The 19,660-nt window shown below is 54.5% G+C and overlaps 1 protein-coding gene across 1 annotated transcript in view; it reads left to right on the top strand.

Moving 5' to 3' along the window:
* Window positions 1-14,885, top strand: part of CAMKK1 (calcium/calmodulin dependent protein kinase kinase 1) — a 28,789-nt gene extending 13,904 nt beyond the window's left edge. The window contains exons 10-16 of the mRNA XM_043903433.1: window positions 3,333-3,532; window positions 5,387-5,440; window positions 6,164-6,237; window positions 8,078-8,165; window positions 8,362-8,490; window positions 10,446-10,549; window positions 12,836-14,885. Of these exons, the coding sequence (XP_043759368.1) occupies window positions 3,333-3,532; window positions 5,387-5,440; window positions 6,164-6,237; window positions 8,078-8,165; window positions 8,362-8,490; window positions 10,446-10,549; window positions 12,836-12,908 (722 nt within the window). The 3' untranslated portion in view covers window positions 12,909-14,885. The remainder of the gene's footprint in view (window positions 1-3,332; window positions 3,533-5,386; window positions 5,441-6,163; window positions 6,238-8,077; window positions 8,166-8,361; window positions 8,491-10,445; window positions 10,550-12,835) is intronic.
* The last annotated feature ends 4,775 nt before the right edge of the window (window positions 14,886-19,660 follow it).

The raw sequence follows: 19,660 nt of genomic DNA, 5'->3' as shown, positions 1-19,660 counted from the left end.
GGGAGGATGTTAGCTTAGCCTCTGTCTGCAATTCATTTATTCATTCATTTATCCATTTATGAGCACCTAGTAAGTGCCAGTTGGGGGCATGTGGATGCCAAAGACCCAGAAGAGATCTCAAGGATCTCGCAGCCTGGTGGGAGAGACAGGAACCTGAGCAGCGCCTGCCAAGACTGGGGAGGCACAGGAGCTGTTGGAGCACTAAGGGACCAAGGGAGGCTTCCTGGAGGAGACCACTTATGAACAGGGTTCTGAAGGACGAATAGGAGTTCACTGGCCAGTTTGAGGCATGGTGGGAGGGTGTACCGCATGGCAGCGGCATAGAGGGGAGTAGGCATGTACTATCTGAGGAGGAGGAATTCAGTTTGGTTGAGTCCAACCAGGGAGCCAGGGATGGGGAAAGATGATGCTGGAAGCACTGTCCTGGTCACACCTTGAGGGCTGGGATTGTCAGTGCAGAGGACTTTCATGATTTTATCCTGTCAGCTCTGTGAGACCCAGAGGGCTTCAAGCAGGGGAGGGGAGTGAGCGGATTTGTGTCTTAGAAAGCTCTGTCTGGCAGCTGTGTGGCGGCTGGATGGAGGGCAAGAGGCGGCCAACTGGTTAGGGAGGAGGCTGGTTTTGCAGCCCAAGTGACAGATGGTGAGTCCTGGATTAGGGCTGCGGCAGTGGGGAGCAGATGTGAAGGAGGTGGGGTGGCCGGCACCGGGTGACTCTCTGGTCATGGGGAGAAGGGGGCCTGCACGCACCTAGGGTCCTGGCCTGGTTTGGGGAGTGGGATACATCCCCCCTCTGAATCCTCAGCTTGGTTTATCAGAAGCATCTTCTCTCCCTAGGGGAGCAGGTGAGGGCCAGCTGAGGTTTTACCTGCAGTGAATGTCTATCTCATTTGAGCCACTCCAGTGTCTTCATGTTAATGCTGTCTTTGTACATACGGAGAAACTGAGGCACAGAGAAAGAGGGCTTTGCAGAAAGTCCCTACAAGGGCCTAGAGGTGTGAGAGGAGGGCATTTCAGCTTGGTGTGGTTGCGGCAGACGCAACCCTACACCAGCTTGGCTTCCACCCACTTCCTGTCCTGGGTCTGTTGTCTCTCATCCTCTCTCTGCAAAAAAAAAAAAAAAAGCCAAGCTGATCCCATCTGACTCTTGGGTAAAGCCTCATCAAGACCTAGCTAATCACAGTTGACGAAGGGCTTTCTGGAGTGGATAGGACAGCAGCAGGGGCTGGACAGGCAGACAAATGGAGACACTGGGTGCTGAAGGCCCACCTTGTTGTGATCCATGCCTGAGAAGGGGGAGTTGAGGCTCCCTGTGCCCTGGGAGGCTCAGGCCTGACTCTCACAGATGGGGCCAGTGCAGCCATGCAGGTAGGAGAAGCAGTCGGGTCTGGAATATATCTGAGAGGTCCAGCTCATAGGACTTGCTGATGAATTGGATGTGAGATCTGAAGGAAAGAGGGGTTTTTGGCTGAGCAACTGGTAGTATGGCCATTAATCAAATGGGAGGGACTAGACAAGGAACAGGGTTGTTTGTTTGGTGGTGATTGCAGATAGAGAGGTCAAATTCTGCATTAAATATGTGTTTGAGGGACTTCCCTAGGTCCAGTGGTTAAAACTCCACGCTCCCAATGCAGGGGGCAGGGATTTGATCCCTGGTCTGGGAACTAAGATCCCGCATGCTGCATAGTACGGCCAAAAAACAAAAATGTGATCGAGAAATATTGGGATATATATTGAGATGTCCACAGGATGTCCATTTGGATAAAGAGCTGAGAATTCAAGGGAGAGGCTAGAATTTGAGCCCACTTTCTATGATCAAATACGGAGCCTCCTGGGCCCCGTGCTTGAATGGGTGTGTGTCAAATGATTCACGTGTACCTGACACATGGGAGGAGAGTGCTGTAGGGTCGTGGGTTCTGTTGTTATTTTTTTTTAATGCTTTTTATTTATATATTTGTTTTTGGCTGTGCTGGGTCTTTGTTGCTGCCTGGGCTTTTCTCTAGTTGCCGTGAGCGGAGGCTGCTCTGTAGTTGTGGTGTGCGGGCTTCTCATTGCGGTGGTTTCTCTTGTGGATCGAGGGCCTCCAGGTGCGTGGGCTTCAGTAGCTGTGGCTCTCGGCCTTAGTTGCTCGGTGGCATGTGGGATCTTCCTGGATTAGGAATCGAACCTGTGTCTCCTGCACTGGCAGTCAGATTCTTTACCACTGAGCCACCAGGGAAGCCCCTCTGTTGTTATTATTATATGACCCTCACTCCTTTTGCCCCCCAACCCCCAGCCACCCTCTCCTCCTCCTCTCCCCTCCCTTGCCCTCCTTCCTGTTTCATCTTCCCTTGTCTCCATCATCCCTGGATGTGGTGGTCCAAGGGAAGTTATTTGTTGAGTGGCGAGCTCATAAGTGCAAGGCTGTGGCTGAAGTCGGTGCCTTTTCACTGCTGGGACATCTAGGGCTATCTCAGTCTGAGCTGCTCATCTCTTCCCAGCAATGCTGGACCCAGGAAGCAGGGTGGGCACTTAGCCTACTAGAGCAGGCTGACCATTACCTCAGCCATGTTCATCCTGGAGGTCCCAAGGACTGGCGTTCCCTCCCTCTCTAAAATCCCATTGGCCCAGAGTCCCAGGGCTGAGGACAATACCTCTGCAGGATACCCCACCCTCAGTCCAAGAAGCAGTGGCAGCTGTGACAGGCTGGGTAGGGGATGGAACTGGAGGCAGGTTTGTTTGTTTAATTGATTTATTCAGCTGCGCGAGGTCTTAGTTGCGACACACAGCATCTTCAGTCTTCGTGTGGCATGCAGGACCTTTTAGTTGCAGCATACGAACACTTAATTGTGGCATGTAGGACCTAGTTCCCTGATCAGGGATTGAACCTGGGCTCCTTGCATTGGGAACACGGAGTCTTAGCCACTAGGCCACCAGGGAGTCCCAAAGTATAGAAAGATTTTGATGGGCTTTGAGCCTGCAGACAGCACTCACATGGGGGGGCCAGGGAGGGCCTATGGAGACCCTCTTCCCCAGTTTCCTTTGACGTCCACTCAATGGCAGGGGCCTTGACTGCCATGGAGAGAGCACCGGGCTTGGAATTCCAAGATTCCTGAGAGTCCAGGCTTGGCTCTGTTACTAACAGCCTGAGTTAGTGTCTTCACTGCATAGCTGAGCAGGGGGCCCTGACATCCTCTTCCGAGGTCCTCATGAGACAAGTGTGTGCAGGGGCCAGGAAGTCCCAGCTGCTTCTCTCCTGGAGTTTGAGGGCACCTCCAGGGCCAGGCGAGGGCCAAGGGGGCAGTTTTGGGTGAAGGGGCCCCAGGCCGACGCTTGAGCTGCCTCTCTCTGCAGTGCACTACCAGAAGATCATCCACAGGGACATCAAGCCATCCAACCTGCTTCTGGGAGACGATGGGCACGTGAAGATCGCTGACTTTGGTGTCAGCAACCAGTTCGAGGGGAACGACGCTCGGCTGTCCAGCACAGCTGGGACTCCAGCGTTCATGGCCCCCGAGGCCATTTCTGACTCCGGCCAGAGCTTCAGTGGAAAGGTGGCCCCCAGGGTCCGGTCTGGGCTGGGGTTTAGGTGGAGGGGTGTGGGAGCATGTCATGCCATCCCATGTCTAACCTGGGGGAGCCAAGGTCCTCGTGTCTCAGGAGTGAGCACCGAACAGGGTCCTCCCCCCCTGGGTTTGCCTCTTCCTGGAGTCCAACGAGAACCCCAGCTTGGGTCTCCTCTCATTCTCCAGCGCAATGGCCCCCTGCAGAAATTTCCTACTAGCTGCTCTCTGTTGAGTTCTGGGCTGGGATGTGGGACAGTCAGAGCTCGGATGGCCCAGCTCCCTGCCCTTTGATCCTGGTGAAAGGACAGAACTCCTGTCTCGGGGGATGTCGTAGGCTCCCCTGACTTCTGAGGGTATGGCAGTATTTGAACTAGGCCTTCAAGAATGGGGAGAATTTACAGGAGGTGGGGTCCAGAGAACATACCAGAGAACTGAGGGGCGCAGTGGCATTTGGGCAGAGTTTAGAGGGTCTGGAAGTTTGGGCTTGGTCCTAAGTGACGGAGGCAGTGGCAAAGCTTTCCGAGCAGAGGCTGTGATTCTGTGTGTCCCCGGGCACACATCCTGTTATCCCCTGTGGAATGCTGGCTGCCCCTCTGTGGTTCTGCCATGGAGGAAATGGTTGAGGAGTTTGGACATGTGTGTCGATATGAAGGTCAAGAGAGGGATGTAAATAGAGATTTTTTTTCTTTTTCTTTTAATTAATTTTTATTGGAGTAGAATTTATTTACAATGTTGTGTTAGTTTCAAGTGTGCAGCAAAGTGAATCAATTACACATATACACATATTAGGTTATTCCTATATAGGTCATTTTATCCCATTTGCCTTTTCACTGTTTCTCCCTGTATTTGTGGAAGTTGGAGACATTATCTCCCTTTACCGCTAAATACTGCCAGGGATATTTTCTGAGAACAAGGGCATTCTCTTACATAACCTCAGTACAGTTATGAAAGTTAGGACATTTATGATCAATAAAAGACTGTTACCTAATCGACCTTACTCAGATTTCATCGGTTGCCCCCATACTGTGTCCTTTAATGTCTTTTCGTTTTCTGGTTCAGGATCCAATCCTGGGTCAGTCACTGCATTCACTTGTCCTGTCTCTTTGGGGTCCTTTAATCTGGAAGAGTGGCTTGGCCTTGGCATTTTTGAAGCGAACAGGCCTGTTATTTTGTAGAACGACATCAGTTTGCATTCGTCTGGTGTTCCCTGATTGGATTCAGATGAGGCATCTGCGGCAGGAATGTGTAGGTAGAGATTTGAGGATCACTCACATAAGAGAGAAAGCGGATATGAGAAGAGGAAGTGGGGTTCCAGAAGCAGAAACTTGTAGAGACAGGGCACATTCGAATCCAGGGTGCAGGGGAGCCCCGAGGAGTTGTGGAGGTAGCTGAGGGCCAGAGGCCGTTCTGGTGTCAGAAAGAAGGTGGATGATGGCTTCTCCAGGGGATCATCAGCAAGAGGGATGACTTCTCAAAGCAAGAGCTGGTTTAGCAAGTATAAATTCAATATTCTGGTGTGCATCAGTGTTATGGGTACTGCAAATGTGACCTTGTAGACGAAGTGGGTTTTGCACTGTTCTGTTGGAAACACATCTGGTTTGGGCCCATTCCAAGGAGACGTGGAAACCCTGGAGGGCAGGGGCCCTGCTCTGGCCATCCCCATGTCCGCAGTGCTCAGCAGAGGGTCTGGCATAAAACAAGGGACTGGGAGTGTTTGTTGAATGAATGCATGACTGGGGAAGGAGGTCTCCTGCTTGCCTTCTCCCATGGCCCACTGGAGCTGGGTGAGCAAGGGGTGTGTCTATTCCTTTTGGGGGACTGATGTGAACTGTTTCTTTCTAGGCCTTGGATGTGTGGGCCACAGGGGTCACGCTGTACTGCTTTGTCTATGGGAAGGTGAGTGCTGGGTGGGCTGGTAGAGCTGGGGCCGGCCCACACCCCTGGCACCATGGGCTGGGCGAGCTGAGCCAGGAAGCATGATAGATGTAGGCTGTGCCTTTGTGTCCTGAAGTAAAGTGACTTTGAAAGAGCCCACTCAGCTCAGAAATGATGGAAGGAAAAGGGGCGTTTCTATTTTTCTCATGTCCCCTTGTCCTCTTGGGGGGGATGGATTCATGTGCGGGAGTCCTGGGTCAGCAGAGCTCCCACAGAGGTTAGATGGTGGTCTTACCACCACTCCAGCCTGGGTGCTCCTTGTCCTTCTATCCTTCAATGCCATTCATTCATTCACAAATTCACTCACTCCTTCATTCATTCAACAAATTGTCCTTGACACCTGCTCTGAGTCAGGCCGGACATCTGACCTTGGCATGGCCCAGTTCCCTGTCCAGAGGTGTCCCCACTCCAGGGACCGCGCTGAGGCACAGGACGGAATCTCAGGGAGCACGTTCCCAAACCTTAGGCCCTGGCAGTGCGGGCCTTGCTGCAAGTGGCTGTTACCCTGGAAGGTACACAACCCCTGGTTCCCTCCATGACACACTCATTCAGTCCACGTTTGCTGGGCATCTCCTGTGGGCCAGGCCCTGATGAGGCCCCCCCACTCCCATCTCATGAGGAGCCCAGAGCTGCCCCCAGTAGGCTGAGGTGCTGGGCCTTCATCCCTTGTCTCTTCCCCCGCAGTGCCCGTTCATCGACGATTACATCCTGGCCCTGCACCGCAAGATCAAGAACGAGGCCGTCGTGTTCCCCGAGGAGTGAGTTGTCCAGTTGTCCACCACGGGCCCCGCCCACCCCCGGGGAGGCATGTCTGAGTCTGGGCAGAGCTTTTGTCCTTCCAGGGCCCTGCCCCAGCCTGCAGACCTGGAGGTGGGGGAGCTGCTCCCTGGGAGCAGATGGAGGGAGATGTGAGAGGGTCCCAGACACCTGGGTCGGATGTCCTTGTACAGACGGGAACTCTGAGCCCAGGAGCGGGGCAGGGATGACCCCAGGTTACATGCTCATCTGCTCCTTCACTGAAGGCCTCCATGAGATCAGTGACATCACCCCCATGTAGACCCTGCACCCACGGGGAACTTCCACCTTCTCCACACGGGGTGGGGGGGCTTCAGATGGAAAAGTGGAGGCTCAGTGGGCCTCAGACTTGAAGCCACTCCTTCCGCCCTCCCCCTTCCTTTGCGACTGAGGTCTCTGAGCCCAGAGGGACTGTTTGGAGAGGCCTCTGTGCTCATTCATGCTTCTGATCAAAATGCTGGTTACGGCAGCCAGCCTGTGGCCCCTGGTGCTTCACATTTCAGAGCCCTTTTGCCTTTTGCTGAGTGCCCCGGGCAGGTCAGAAACCGACCTGGGAGTGGTCCTCTGTGCTCCTGCTCCCTCTCGCCCACTTCCTGTCTGGCTCCGAGCCTTGTTGAGTCCGCCTCTTACATTTCTTTCGGCTCCGTTGCCAAGTGCACTTCCTACCTGTCCTCTGCCTCATCCAACCACCACGGGCAGGCAGAGTGACCCTATAAAGCACAACAAATCTCATCCTATCTCCTGCTTCAAGAATAGGCACGCCCTAGCCCGGGCATTCAGTGACCCCTGGGTCCCACCCCTTGTTCACCCACCACATGGCTCCCCGCCCCCCAGCTGCCACCCCCCGCAGCACTGGCTTCAGTCCCTTTCCTCTGACTGCCCTCTCCTCGCCCTTCCTCCTGCTATGCATCCTCCCCAGCCCAGGAGTTTTAAAAGGGATTAGGAATCTAGGCCGGCAGAGGGAGCCAAGGTCATAGTCCTAAGAGTAGGTTCCTTCTGCCAAGAATTTAAGTAGCAATGAAGCGTGAAGCCTGGGCAGAGCCGGCCGAAGCTGATGTGGGCTGAGCCCTGCGCCCTTCCCGACGAGCCTTGGCCCTGCCCTCACTCTTGGTGTGGGGGTCGGGGTGGGGGGTGAGGTGGGGTGATGCGGGCCTTCGTTTCCTCCTCTGTCCAGTGAGTACTCTCCCTGGCCGCCTTCCCGGTGGAGGAAAGAAGATGGGGGTGGGGTGAGTGGGGCTGAAGTCCCCCTGGAGTCCCTTAAAGTGACTCTTCTCAACTTATCCTCATCATCTCTGTCCCCTGCAGGTGGGTGTCCAACACCCATGGGAGCCTCTTTGGGTCTGTGACCTCTGCCCCCTGAGGGTGACTGCTTTATGTCGTACTCAGGGGAGAAGGCTATCCGTACCCTTGTTCTGAAACTCTCTCCTTCCACCTTGGTGCCTCAGGGGCGTCCCTCCCATCCTGCTCTCTGAGACCTGAGGGTCACCAGTGTTTCTGCCCCGTGTGTGTATGCTCAGTCATGTCTGACTCTTTGTGACCCCAAGGACTATATAGCCCACCAGGCTCCTCTGTCCATGGAATCTTCCCGGAATACTGGAGTGGGTTGCCATTTCTTACTCCTGGGGATCTTCCTGACTCAGGGATCGAACCCGCGTCTCTGGCATCTCCTGCATCGGCAGGCGGGTTCTTTACCACTGTGCCATGTGTCAATTCAGGGAAGCCCGGACCATGGTAGGGTGGAGAGTTGGGAAGGAAAGGACCATCAGCTATCTCTCCCTTGTCTCCTTCCTTCCTTTTCTTTAGGCCAAAGGTCAGCGAAGAGCTCAAAGACTTAATCCTGAAGATGCTAGACAAGAACCCCGAAACGAGAATTGGGGTGCCAGACATCAAGGTGCTGGGCTGGGCTGGGCCGCAGAATACAGGCCTTGGTTTTCCCGTTTGGGGAGCCTTACCCTGGAGGCATGTGGGTGCTGGGTTGGGGCTTGTGGCCTTTGGACCCTCAAGGGGACTGCTGGTGGAATGCCCAGGTCCTTTGCTGGCCGGTGTCTGTCACCGGGCCCTGACCCTCCCCGTCCTCTCCTCCACAGTTGCACCCCTGGGTGACCAAGAATGGGGAGGAGCCCCTTCCCTCGGAGGAGGAGCACTGCAGCATGGTGGAGGTGACGGAGGAGGAGGTGAAGAACTCGGTCAGGCTCATACCCAGCTGGACCACGGTGGTAAGTGGATGGGGGCAGAAGTCGCCAACTCCTGGGAGGGCCTGGCGGTGGGCGTGGGCACCACCTGAGACTTGCTGTGTGCTGGGCCCTATGATGGGACCGACGGCTTCCTGGTTGGCCAGCCCCATTGCTGGGCCCGAGGCCACTGCAGACCCACAGGAACAAGGTCACGCTATTCAGTCTCATGGTAGGGAGACCAGGAGGCGTGGTGAAGAGAGTGAATGATTTAAATATACTGGCCCTTGCTGAGTGTCAACATTCACCACGATTGGAGAAGCATTTCCTTCCTTCCTTCCTAAGGTTTATTGAACTTCTGCTATTTTCCAGACATTGGACTAGGTGCCAAGGACATGACAGGGGAAAGGCCTCGGATGCCTTTGATTTGGAGAAGTGACCCTGGGGCCCCCACACATCAGGCGGACACCACCTGTGTGCTCCCCCTGCTCTCCTGTCAAGTTTTAGATTTTCTCATCCTCCTCTGGACATCTTCCACCTTAATGGTTGGAAGTTATTAACATAGCCCCTGATGGCCAGCTGTTGTTTTTTTTTTTTTGAGGTGGGGGGCAGGGGACACTGAGAGTCATGGCCTGCCCTGTGCTGAGGTTTCGTGGTGAGTCAGGGTGAGCACAATGCCAGGAGAGCGTGCTGGGGCCTGTGCCGGGGGTGCGGTCTGGTCTGTGCACTTCATGCCTCCCTCCTGGGTCCAGGCCCAGCTAGGGCCAGCGGGCTAAAGGTCCCAGCACTCTCAGAGCTCTGGGGCTATATGGAGTCCCTGGAATGATCAGCTCCCATAGGGTCCATACTGCCACATCCCTCATCTTAGCTACCATTGTCTCTCTCCTGAACCACTGGAATTGCCTCCCAGCTTGTCCCCCTGATTCCACCCTTGCCCCCCACCTACAGTAAATGCTCAGCTCAGCAGCCAGGGTGGTCTGGTGACCTGGTCATGTCACCTCTCAGCTCAGACCCTGCACAGCCTTCCTGTCCCCCCTTTCCCTGCCAACCTCCTCTCTTCCCTCCATTCTCTTGCTTCCAACCATGCACCACGGAAGCTGCTGCCCCAGTGCCTTTGAACGTCCTTTCCCTCTGACTGGGACTCTCCCGCCCCCATGTCCACAGAGCCACTTCCTCACTCTCTCCAGGTCTTCACTCCAGAGTCACCTTGTCATGAGACATGACCCTTCCCGGCCCCCTTATAAAAAATTCCATCCTCCTCTTTGTCTTACCTTATCCCCCTTCCTTGTTTTATTCTTTCCACCTGAGCCCTTACCACTAATGAACATATGCTCTACTCATCTGTCTTAATTACTGCCTGTCTCCGCAACTGGAATATAAGCTCCATGAGGGCAAGAATATTTGACTCAGTGTGGTCCCTGTGCCTAGAATCGTGTCTGGCATATGTAGGTGGTCAATATAACACTTGTTGATGGAAAGAAGGAAGGAAGAGATGAAGGCACCCTTGGCGCTATGCACATGTGTGAGAGTTGGTGTGCACGTGGGCAGGGGCGATGGAGCTGTCCTTATAGCAGGAGGAGGGACAAAGTCACGGAGCCGGGGGTAGGGGCCTGTCCCCTGTCGACACCCCCCCACACCACTGCCCAGCCCAGGACAGCCTCCCCTCCACTCCATCCTTCCTGCGTAGCCAGAAGGCATTTCCTCACTGCACTCCCTGTGCCCTCCGCCTGGTGTTCCAGACCCTTCCTGGTCTGCTTCTGGCCTCAGTGTCCCTCCCCCACGCACCAGGCTCCTCACCATTTCCAGAATCCACCCTCAACCACCTTCCCTCCATGCTCCCACCGTTTCCTCTGCTTGGGATGCTTCTCCTTGTCCTGCCCCAGGAAAGGGAACCTCAGCAGGGCCACCCAGCTGCCTCCCCGTCTGGAAGTCAGGGTGGAGGCTGCCCATGTGTCTGGGAACCTGGGGGCCTGTTCCTCATGCTGATATGTCTTCCCTAGATCCTGGTTAAGTCCATGCTGAGAAAGCGTTCCTTTGGCAACCCATTCGAGCCCCAGGCACGGAGGGAAGAGCGATCCATGTCCGCCCCAGGAAGCTTACTGTCGTAAGTACTGGTGGGCTGAGGCCTGCTGGGTGCTCCCTGGGGTGGGGTGGGGGCTGTGGCACATCCCCTCACTCTGAGCATCACCAGGCTGAGCCCTGAGCCTGGGGACTCAGCCAGGCCTCACAGCAGGGCCCCGTCTGCACCTGCATTCTCAGTCCCTGGAAGCCTAGTTGAGGCTTCCAGACGGGTCTCGGGTCTGCTCTTTGTAGAAGGCTGGCTTGTCTTGGAGGCAGGGACTGCCTCCTCCTGGTCTGGGGGAGTGTTCGCTGCTTTTCGGAGTGGCCTGTGCAATCTCCGGTCATTGCCGAGGCCGTGTGCCCAGTCAGCACTTTGGAAATGCTTATCCAGCAAGTAAGGACAGGCTGACCGATGACGACGGAGCAGGAAGGAGGAACCCCCATGGCTGCAGGCTCCCTCCAGACAGCCAGGCCTGTGCATTCACCACCTCCTGGGAGAGGGCCGGAAAGCAGTTCCCCAAACCTCCGTGAGCCCTGTCCTCAGCACTTAGGCCTTCTTCCACTGAAATAAAAGTCAGCTTGGGGTGCCGGTGAGCCCTGCTGGAGTTTATGCAGAGGCCCGCAGGGAGAAGGCAGTGAGGGGTCCTGGGCCTTGGGGAGCACGCCTTCTCTGAAGATCATGTGGGGAGGCACAGACCCTCTTCCCCGCAGCCCCTTCACAGGCTGCAGGAAGGCGTGCTCCCCGGGGAGATGAGCAGCAGCCACCGTCCAGGTACCTCAGCCTCTCAGGAAGGGGCAGTTTCGCTTGTGCCATCCAGGGGCACAGATGTGGGTTTTGTTCGTGTAAGACCACCCTTTTGTTAAGTGGGCTCTTCAGACTAGTGAGTCCCATCATTGTGGACGAGCTGGTGTCTGCTCCCTGACAGAGGTTGCTCACACTCAGGGAGGTCTCCATACCAACCTCGTGTCCTCCTCTTGACAAAGGAGGGTTGGGGGTGGGGGGGTGCCTGGGAGAGGCCTTGGCTGTCCTGAGCTTACTGCCTGTTCCCTGTGAAGTGGCCAGGCCTGGGAGACGGAGTCCTTGGCCTCCTCTGGATCTGCAGGCCATAATGTTGGCATTGGGTTTCGTGTAGGGGACCACATATCTACCATCCAAATGGAGCCACTTGTGAGAGTGAAAGAGAAAGCTATTACTAATTACGGCTGGACAGCAGGCAGAACCAAGACCAGAGGAACAAACCTTGACATCTGGTCTCTAGCTCAGTGCCTATGACTCAGCGCCCCCTGGTGGTAGAACAGGCCAGTCACAGGCTAAGGTCAATGACATCCAGCCCAGGTCAATGACAGGCACAGGGCTGAATGCCAAGGGTACAATCGAGCAAGGCAGTCATTATTCTTTTATGGACACGTTAATGGGGAGACAGGTTGGTTCCTTCATCTGGACTGTGAGAAGATGGGGCTTAACACTTCCTAGTTATAAAATTCAATAATTCTGTGACACTGGCTTCCCCAGTGGCTCAGTGGTAAAGAATCTGCCTGCAATGCAGGAGCTGCAGGAGACACAGGTTCAATCCGTGGGCAGGGAAGATCCCCTGGAGAAGGACATGGCAACCTACTCCAGTATTCTTGCCTGGAGAAGCCCATGGACAGAGGAGCCTGGTGGGCTATGGTCCATGGGGTTGCAAAGAGTTGGACATGACTGAAACAGCTTAGCATGCACACATGTCACAGGTTTAGTTTTGAAAAGGTTTTACCTCATCAGAGTCCCAACATTTATCCTTGACTGACTCTGTTCTTTATGCTTTGGGATAACTCTATAGTAGAATAAAATGGGATGGATCCTTTTTAAAGACATCAAAACCCACTTATTAATCTTTTTTTTTTTTTTAAAGGCCCTGGCATGGGGCTGGGGAGAGGATGATATCAGGATGATAACAGGAATCTATTGACTATGGGACAGAATCCCAAGACTGATGAGTAGAATCTGTCCTGTGAACAAAGAAAAAAAAAAAGCAAACCCAAAGCCCTTCTGCCCTGGTCCATGGGGCCTGAGCCAGGCCACAGATGGTCAGATCTGGCAAGGCTCCAGAAGTCAGGGTGGGAAGTCCAGACTTCCTTTCCAAGCAATAGGGAGCCATGGAGGGTTGTGGGCTGAGACTATGGGTGGGGGAACCAGCAAGGGACCACAATGCAGGGGCAGCGAGACTGAGATGAGCTTGGGGGATTTGAGAGATGTGGATAAAAATGCCTATGAGTGTGTATGAGAGTGTCCTCCTGCATGCATGTTCTGACCTCTGAGGTCCCTCTGTCCCTGGTGTCCCCTGAACAGGAAAGATGGGTTTGGCGAAGGAGGCAAAAGCCCAGAGCTGCCCGGCGTCCAAGAAGACGAGGCTGCGTCCTGAGCCCCCCGCATGCGCCCAGGGCCGCCAGGCAGCACGCTCATCCCGCGCCTCCAAAGGCCCACCGCCCTCATGCCAACAGCCGCCCCTGCCGGCAGGGGGCTGAGGACTGTGGCCCCTCTCCCGGCCCTCCTCCCCCGTCTGCATGACCTCCGCGCGCACTTGTCCAGGGACAGGATCGGAATGTGTGTCACCTGGGGTGTAGGGGGTGGGTGGGGCTCCCACAAGGCCTTTCTCTTCGTCCTGGCTCTCCCTGGCGGGACTCATCCTTTGGGGAAGCTCGGTGCCCGTGGTGCCTTAGAAACCCCGCCGGGCCGGTCGGCAAGGCCCAGGGGCAGGAGGCAGGAAACCGAGAAGATGAGCGGGGAGCCTGAAGAGGCCAGGTGGGCGTGGCTCCGCGGCCGCGCGCGGGAGGAGGGGCTCCGGCTGCCCACCTTGGGGCGGGGCGGGGCGGGGCGCGGGGCGGGGGGCTCTGTCGGAGCCCGTGTCTGCGGAGAACACTGGCGTGGCGGCTCTGAGTCCTTGGTGGGTAGTCCTGGGCCTCGCTGGGGTTGGGGCCATTGTTGGAGAATCCAGATTCCTTTCTCGTTATCTTTTGTCCTTTGGTGGGGGAGGCAGGTACACAGCCCTGCTTGGGAACACCTAATGAGCTGTGGGTGGTCCCCAGCGTGCCCACCATTCCTTGGCCACCAAGTGGATTGGACTGACCGTCCTGGATCGTGTTTCAGCCCTCTCCGCAGAAGGGGCCAAGTTGAGGCTTGGAGCAGAGAGGCCTGAACCAAGAGCATCACTCTTCCCTGCCCGCCTCCCTCTCTCCCACGGTGGCTCCCCCGAGCTGCGGCTGCAGAAAGACACCAGGGCTGACACTGACCGAGGGCCCTGGGCTCACAGGCCTGTGGCCTTGCAGATGGTGAAGTCACAGAAATCAGATCATCAGTCCCGCACCGGCCTCCCCATTTGGCCCCAGAAGTTGCCCTCACATTCCAGTGGCCGAAGGACCAACTGCCCAGCTTGGAGGCTGCGCTAGAGGCCTAACCCTGGTGGGGTGTGCACGCGGGCAGCTGCTCACGGAGAGGTGGGCGTTTCGTTACTGCCTCACCCCGACAGTCGTCATCCTGCCTGCTCAGAGCTGGAGCTGACTTCTCTCTGGCTGGGATCAGTGCCTGGCTGGCGGCTTGGCCTTGGACTGACCAAATGCTCAAGAGACTGACCCCCGGAAGGAAAGGAAAGCAGGACTCGGATGCCTGCCCCGAACACATGAGCCAAACAAGGGGTTTCAGGTGCCTGCACTGGGTCCGTGTGGCAGGAGCGCTCTGTTGAGAGGCAAGAAGGCGGGGCTGGAGGAACGGTGCCTCCCGTGTGTTCTCTCTGCCTGTGGGTGTACCTCGCTCCTCCGCACACGCGCCCGTGTGCGCCCATCTGCTGCACACAGCATGTCTTGCACTGGCACATGCATCTGTAATATACTTTCTCTGTTTATTTAAGGCTCTGAGCAGAATGCGGCCCATTGTCTCTGGGTCCATGTTTCTCCCTGCTCCTTTGCACTAAGTCATTGTAACCCAGGGCTTAAATGATGATTTGGTACTGTTCTTCAGAACACTTTTATGGAGTTCATGGGAGGCCATTCACAGAGCAGCATGTTTTCCTTCAGCATCTGTGTGCTGGGACCTGGAGGGTAGGGGTTTCAAGGGTACCCCACCACCACCTTGCAGGCTCACAGTGGGCTTAGCTTCACTGGGGCCCAGCTTCATTGGGGTGGGTCCAGTTTCATTGGGGTGGACCCAGCTTCATTGGGGGTGGATGCAGCTTCTTCGGGGTGGGCCCATATTCACCCCATTGCTGAGGGTTTAGGTTGGCATCATTGTTTCTGAATGTAGCACAAGGGATGGATAAACTCCATAAGAGTGTTTTAAAAATTAACTTCCCAGGAAGTGAGTTAAAATCAGTAAAAGCCCTTTCTTGAGTTAAAAAAAAAAGACTTGTATGTACATTTTCTGCATCTGGATGTGTTCTTTCTCATCAGCTGACTTTGCTACCTTTTCTGTAGGGGTCTGAGTAGGAAAATAGGAGGAGGAACTCTGAGTGTGGAGGAGGGCTGGAGGGCAGGAGGGAGGGTTGATTGGGAAGGCAGCTATGCTCACCACGATACCACCAATGCTCCACTGAGAGGGTTGATTTGAAGAGTGAGGGGCTACAGTTCAGGATGTGGGTCAGTCTCCTTGGTGGGTCCTATGGCTCCCGCTTGGAAAGAACAGGGTGTTTGGGAGCCGATCAGCAGCCCTTAAGGACATCCTGCCTGTTTCACGGGGCCCAGGGAGGCCAAAGTCTGGTCCTGGGGGCTGGTGCTACTCCTCATGGGGCTCAAGTCCCAGGTGGGCACTCACAGGAATCCCTGTGACACGGGCCAGTGTCCTGGTGCCCCTTAGCCTTGGGCACTGGTACCAGCTTTTTGGCTTCCTTTCTGGCTCAGGTGGTAAAGAATCCATCTGCAACGCGGGTGACCTGGGTTCGATCCCTGGATTGGGAAGATCGCCTGGAGAAGGGAAAGGCTACCCACTCCAGTATTCTGGCCTGGAGAATTCCATGGACTCTACAGTCCATGGGGTCGAAAAGAGTTGGACATGACTGAGCGACTTTTACTTTCACCAGCGTTTTGGACCCCGTAGCTCCCCTCTTGTAGGAGGCCTCTCCATGGCCATGATGAGAATAGTCATCACTGGGGTACTTCCCTGGTGGTCCAGTGGTTAAGGCTTCCCCTCCTAATGCAGAGTGTGTGGATTCAATCCCTGATCAGGGAGCTAGATCTCACAAGCCACAACCAAACGTCCACATGCCACAGATAAGACCTGGAGCAGCCAATACATATTTTTTAAAAAAATGATCTACCCCATCCCTCAGTTTTGGACCCACCATATCTCACTTCCTCACTGGTCTCTGGCCTGGGTCAGTGCTCCAATCCATCCTCTTACAAGCAGCCAGAGTGATCTTTGGGTACCCACCTGACCACACCCACCCCTCTCAGAACCCTTCCGAGCTCCCTACAGTGCTCAGCCTGGGGTTTGAGGCCATTGCCATCAGCCGCGAAGGCCTCCCTGAATGCCGTCTTGACCCAGCCCCACCCACCCCCTCTCCAGCCACTCCTTGCTCCCCATGTCTCCTCAGACTCACCCACTCCTCCCGGATGTGGCCACCCCCCATCCGCGCCTCTGCTCATCACTGTTGGCCCCACTCTCCAAGGCCTATTCTGCGGTCAGAAAAATCCTCAGGCTGGTTCATCCCCAGTGCCGGTCACCAAATCTCCTGCCTGGGTCTGACAGTCCAGTTTGTCACGTGTTCCAGGAGCTTTCAATGGGACCGCGATGTCATTTCCCCAAAAGGACAACCACTCTATGTGGCATACTAAGGTCAGGAAACTGAGGCTCAGAGTCACATTAGTGAGTTAGGGAAGAGCCAGGCTAGAGCCCAGGTCTCCTGCCCTCACCCCCACCCAGGTCTTCCCATGTCAGCTGTCAGGAAAGCCAAGAGCCCTGCACACCGGGAAGAACCAGGATAAATCAGAGATGGGGGTTGCACTTCCAGGTCTAACCACAGGGTGGAGGTGAGTCCAGGCCAGGGTGCCCAGCGGAAGGTTTGGGGCAAGTCTGAGCTTTACCCTGGAAGGCCCTGATTTTTTGCAGAGAATGTCTTGGGCTCCAAATTCCACAGGCACTGTGCCTGGTCTCTCCTTCCCCCAACCTCTATCATCCTATATGGTCTCAGCCTGAAGGAGAGGAGGGATGGGTGGCCAGGGCCACTGAGAGGCCCAGTATTCCCAGGGAACATCCAGATGCATACTGGGACCCATATAAACAGTTCACAGGTTCTAGAATCACTCCCCTAAACACAAGCTGGCACATCCACATAACCTCCCCTCAGCAAACAAGCAGACCCATCTATGGGGCTGCCTTCTGGGTCACTGGGAGGCCAGGGAACAATGTGGTGGGTGGTACTGGGCCCTCAGAGTCAACTGGGCCCAGAAGGAGACCAGGAGGGGCTGGGAGGACAGGTCCTCTGTCCCACCTGCAGAACAAAGCCCTGGTCGCTCCCTGCACTGCATCAGCCTCCTGATGGTCTGGGTGTCCATGGCTTAAATGACCACTTCCTGTCCCTGTCCCTGTCCCTTCCTGCACACGCACACCCCTGGATCTGCCCCCTGGGGTCTCAGACACATCCATTTCTCCAGCTAGGATGACCCAGGGAACAAAGTCTGGGTCCTCTCACTCTCCAGGGCAGCTGACAGTTTATCATTAGCCCGTGCCAGCTTTGTGGTCAACTTCCTTGCCCTTCCCATCTTGCCTTCCCTGCCTAGACCCCCACAATTTCCAAGTCACCTCCTCCAGGAAGCCTTCCCTGGTCCACTGCCCCAGAGGCACCCTTGGGATATGGTCTGGTGTCTGGTCCATCTCCTACAAGACTGGAAACAGGGCGCAGGGGTTGCAGCCTTGTCCGCTGACTGTGTCACTCTCTGATCTGCCACGGTGAAGACCATTAAAGCATCTTTCAACTAAATCACAGGAACAGGGCCTCCCTCCCACCCATCCCCCACTTCGGGAATCCCATTCTCTCCACCTGATCCCCAGGAAGCCCCTTCCCTGGCCTGTATATCTCTGGCCTTTACTGGTCATCACCTCCTGCTCCTCAGCCTTCTAACTAGCTCAAGTCTCCCCTTAACCATTATCCAATTTCTACTCCATTGGCTCTCTGAAGGCTGCTGCTCCACACTCCCAGGCACTCAGAAAGAACCCCTTTTGCCTTCTCACTCAGTTACCCTCTTCACAGGCTCCGTCTTCCTTCTTGCTGCCGGTTCACTCTGCCGGGTCCCCAGCAGGGCTGGTCACTGCCGGTCCTACTCACAGTACATGCTCTTGGCTGATACTCTCTGCTCTGACAGCCCGTTGACCCGCTGGTCTTTTGGTCTCAAGACCCACCCCCTTGGCCTAGGCACAGGTCCACACTGAAGGAATGATCTCACAACAGCAGGGAACCGAAACATGGGAAGGGGCTGGTTAAACTTCTCCTCCCTCAGTCTCCCCCAGGTCCAGGGGATCAGCCTTGAATCGAGGCGCTTTCCTGGGAGGGGATCCGCATACTCTTAGGGGCTCTGGTCTTCTTTCAGCTAATCTTGCCAACTTCCTCCTACCTTCTTGAGAAACTACACCCCAAAAGGGAGAGAGGGCTCCCAGCTGTGGTTTGCCCTCTCCCATTCCCAGTTCAGCCTAAACAGCAGTTATCAATGTGGCTACATGCTACAATTTCCTAGGGAGCTTTTTTTAAAAAATTAATTATTTTAAAATATCTATTTTTATTTATTTATTTGGCTGTGCTAGGTCTCATTTATGTGGCATGTGGCAGTTTCCTTGTGACATATGAGCTCTAGTTTCCTGACCAGGGACCAAACCCAGGCCCCCTGTATTGTGAGTACAGAGTCTTAACCACTGAACCATCAGGAAGTCCCTCCTAGGGAGCTTTTAAAAAACCATCCACCCCTAGAGATTCTGATTTAATTGGTCTAGGATGTAACCTGGGTGCCAAGGTTTTGTTGTTGTTGTTGTTTTAACAAACAGACGTTATTTTTTGAAACAGTTTGAGGTTGACAGAGAAATGGAGTAGAAAGTACACCCGCTCACCCCCACCCCTGACCCAATTTCCCTTGCTAGTAACAGCTTGCCTTAATGTGGTACACTTGTTATAACAGATGAGATAATATCGATACATGATTATTAACTAAAGTCCACCGTTTACTGTGGGGTTCACTTTTTGCTTTGCACATTCTGTGAGTTTTGAAAAATGTATGTCATGCATCCACCATTACAGTTTTATACAGAATAGTTTCACTGCCCTAAGAATTCCTTGTATTCTACTTGTTTATCCCTCCCTCACCACCACCACCTCCACTCACCACCATCTCCTCCAGTGCTTGGCAATCACTTCTCTTTTTTTTTTTACTGGGTTCAGTAAATAATCCTTTCAGTGTCTAGATGATTTAAAAACTTTTAAATTATTTTAGAAATTAAGATAAAATTGGCATATACCATTGTATAGGTTTAAGGTGTGCATGATGTTGATCTGATACATTTGTACTGCAATAAGATTGCCATTGTTACAGGAGCTAACACCTCTGTCTTGTTACATAATTATTCTTTTTTTGAGAGAAATAGAGTAGCTTTGTTACTTTTCCAGGCAAAGGGGGAACCCAGTAGGCCAGCACCTCAAGAACTGTGCCCCCTTCCCTGGTAAGTAGGAGAGGTTATATAATCATTGTTGTCGCTCAGTCGATCAGTCATGTCTGACTCTTTGCGAACCCGTGGACCACAGCACGGCAGGCTTCCCTGTCCTTCACCATCTCCTGGAGCTTGCTCAAACTCATGTCCACTGAGTCGGTGATGCCATCCAACCATCTCGTCCTCTGTCGTCCCCTTCTCCTGCCTTCAGTCTTTCCCAGCATCAGGGTTTTTCTAATGAGTCAGCTCTTCACATCAGGTGGCCAAAGTATCAAGAGTTTCAGCTTCAGCATCAGTCCTTCCAATGAATATTCAGGGTTGATTTCCTGTAGGATTGACTGCTTTGATCTCCGTGCAGTCCAAGGGACTCTCAAGAGTCTTCTCCAACACCACAGTTCAAAAGCATCACTTCTTTGGCGCTCAGCCTTCTTTATAGTCCAACTCTCACATCCATACATGACTACTGGAAAAACCATAACTTTGACTAGATGGACC

The sequence above is a fragment of the Cervus elaphus genome, chromosome 5 (genome assembly GCF_910594005.1).
Source record: "Cervus elaphus chromosome 5, mCerEla1.1, whole genome shotgun sequence".
Classification (NCBI taxonomy): Eukaryota; Metazoa; Chordata; class Mammalia; order Artiodactyla; family Cervidae; genus Cervus; species Cervus elaphus.
This window is presented reverse-complemented; position numbering and strand designations above follow the sequence as displayed.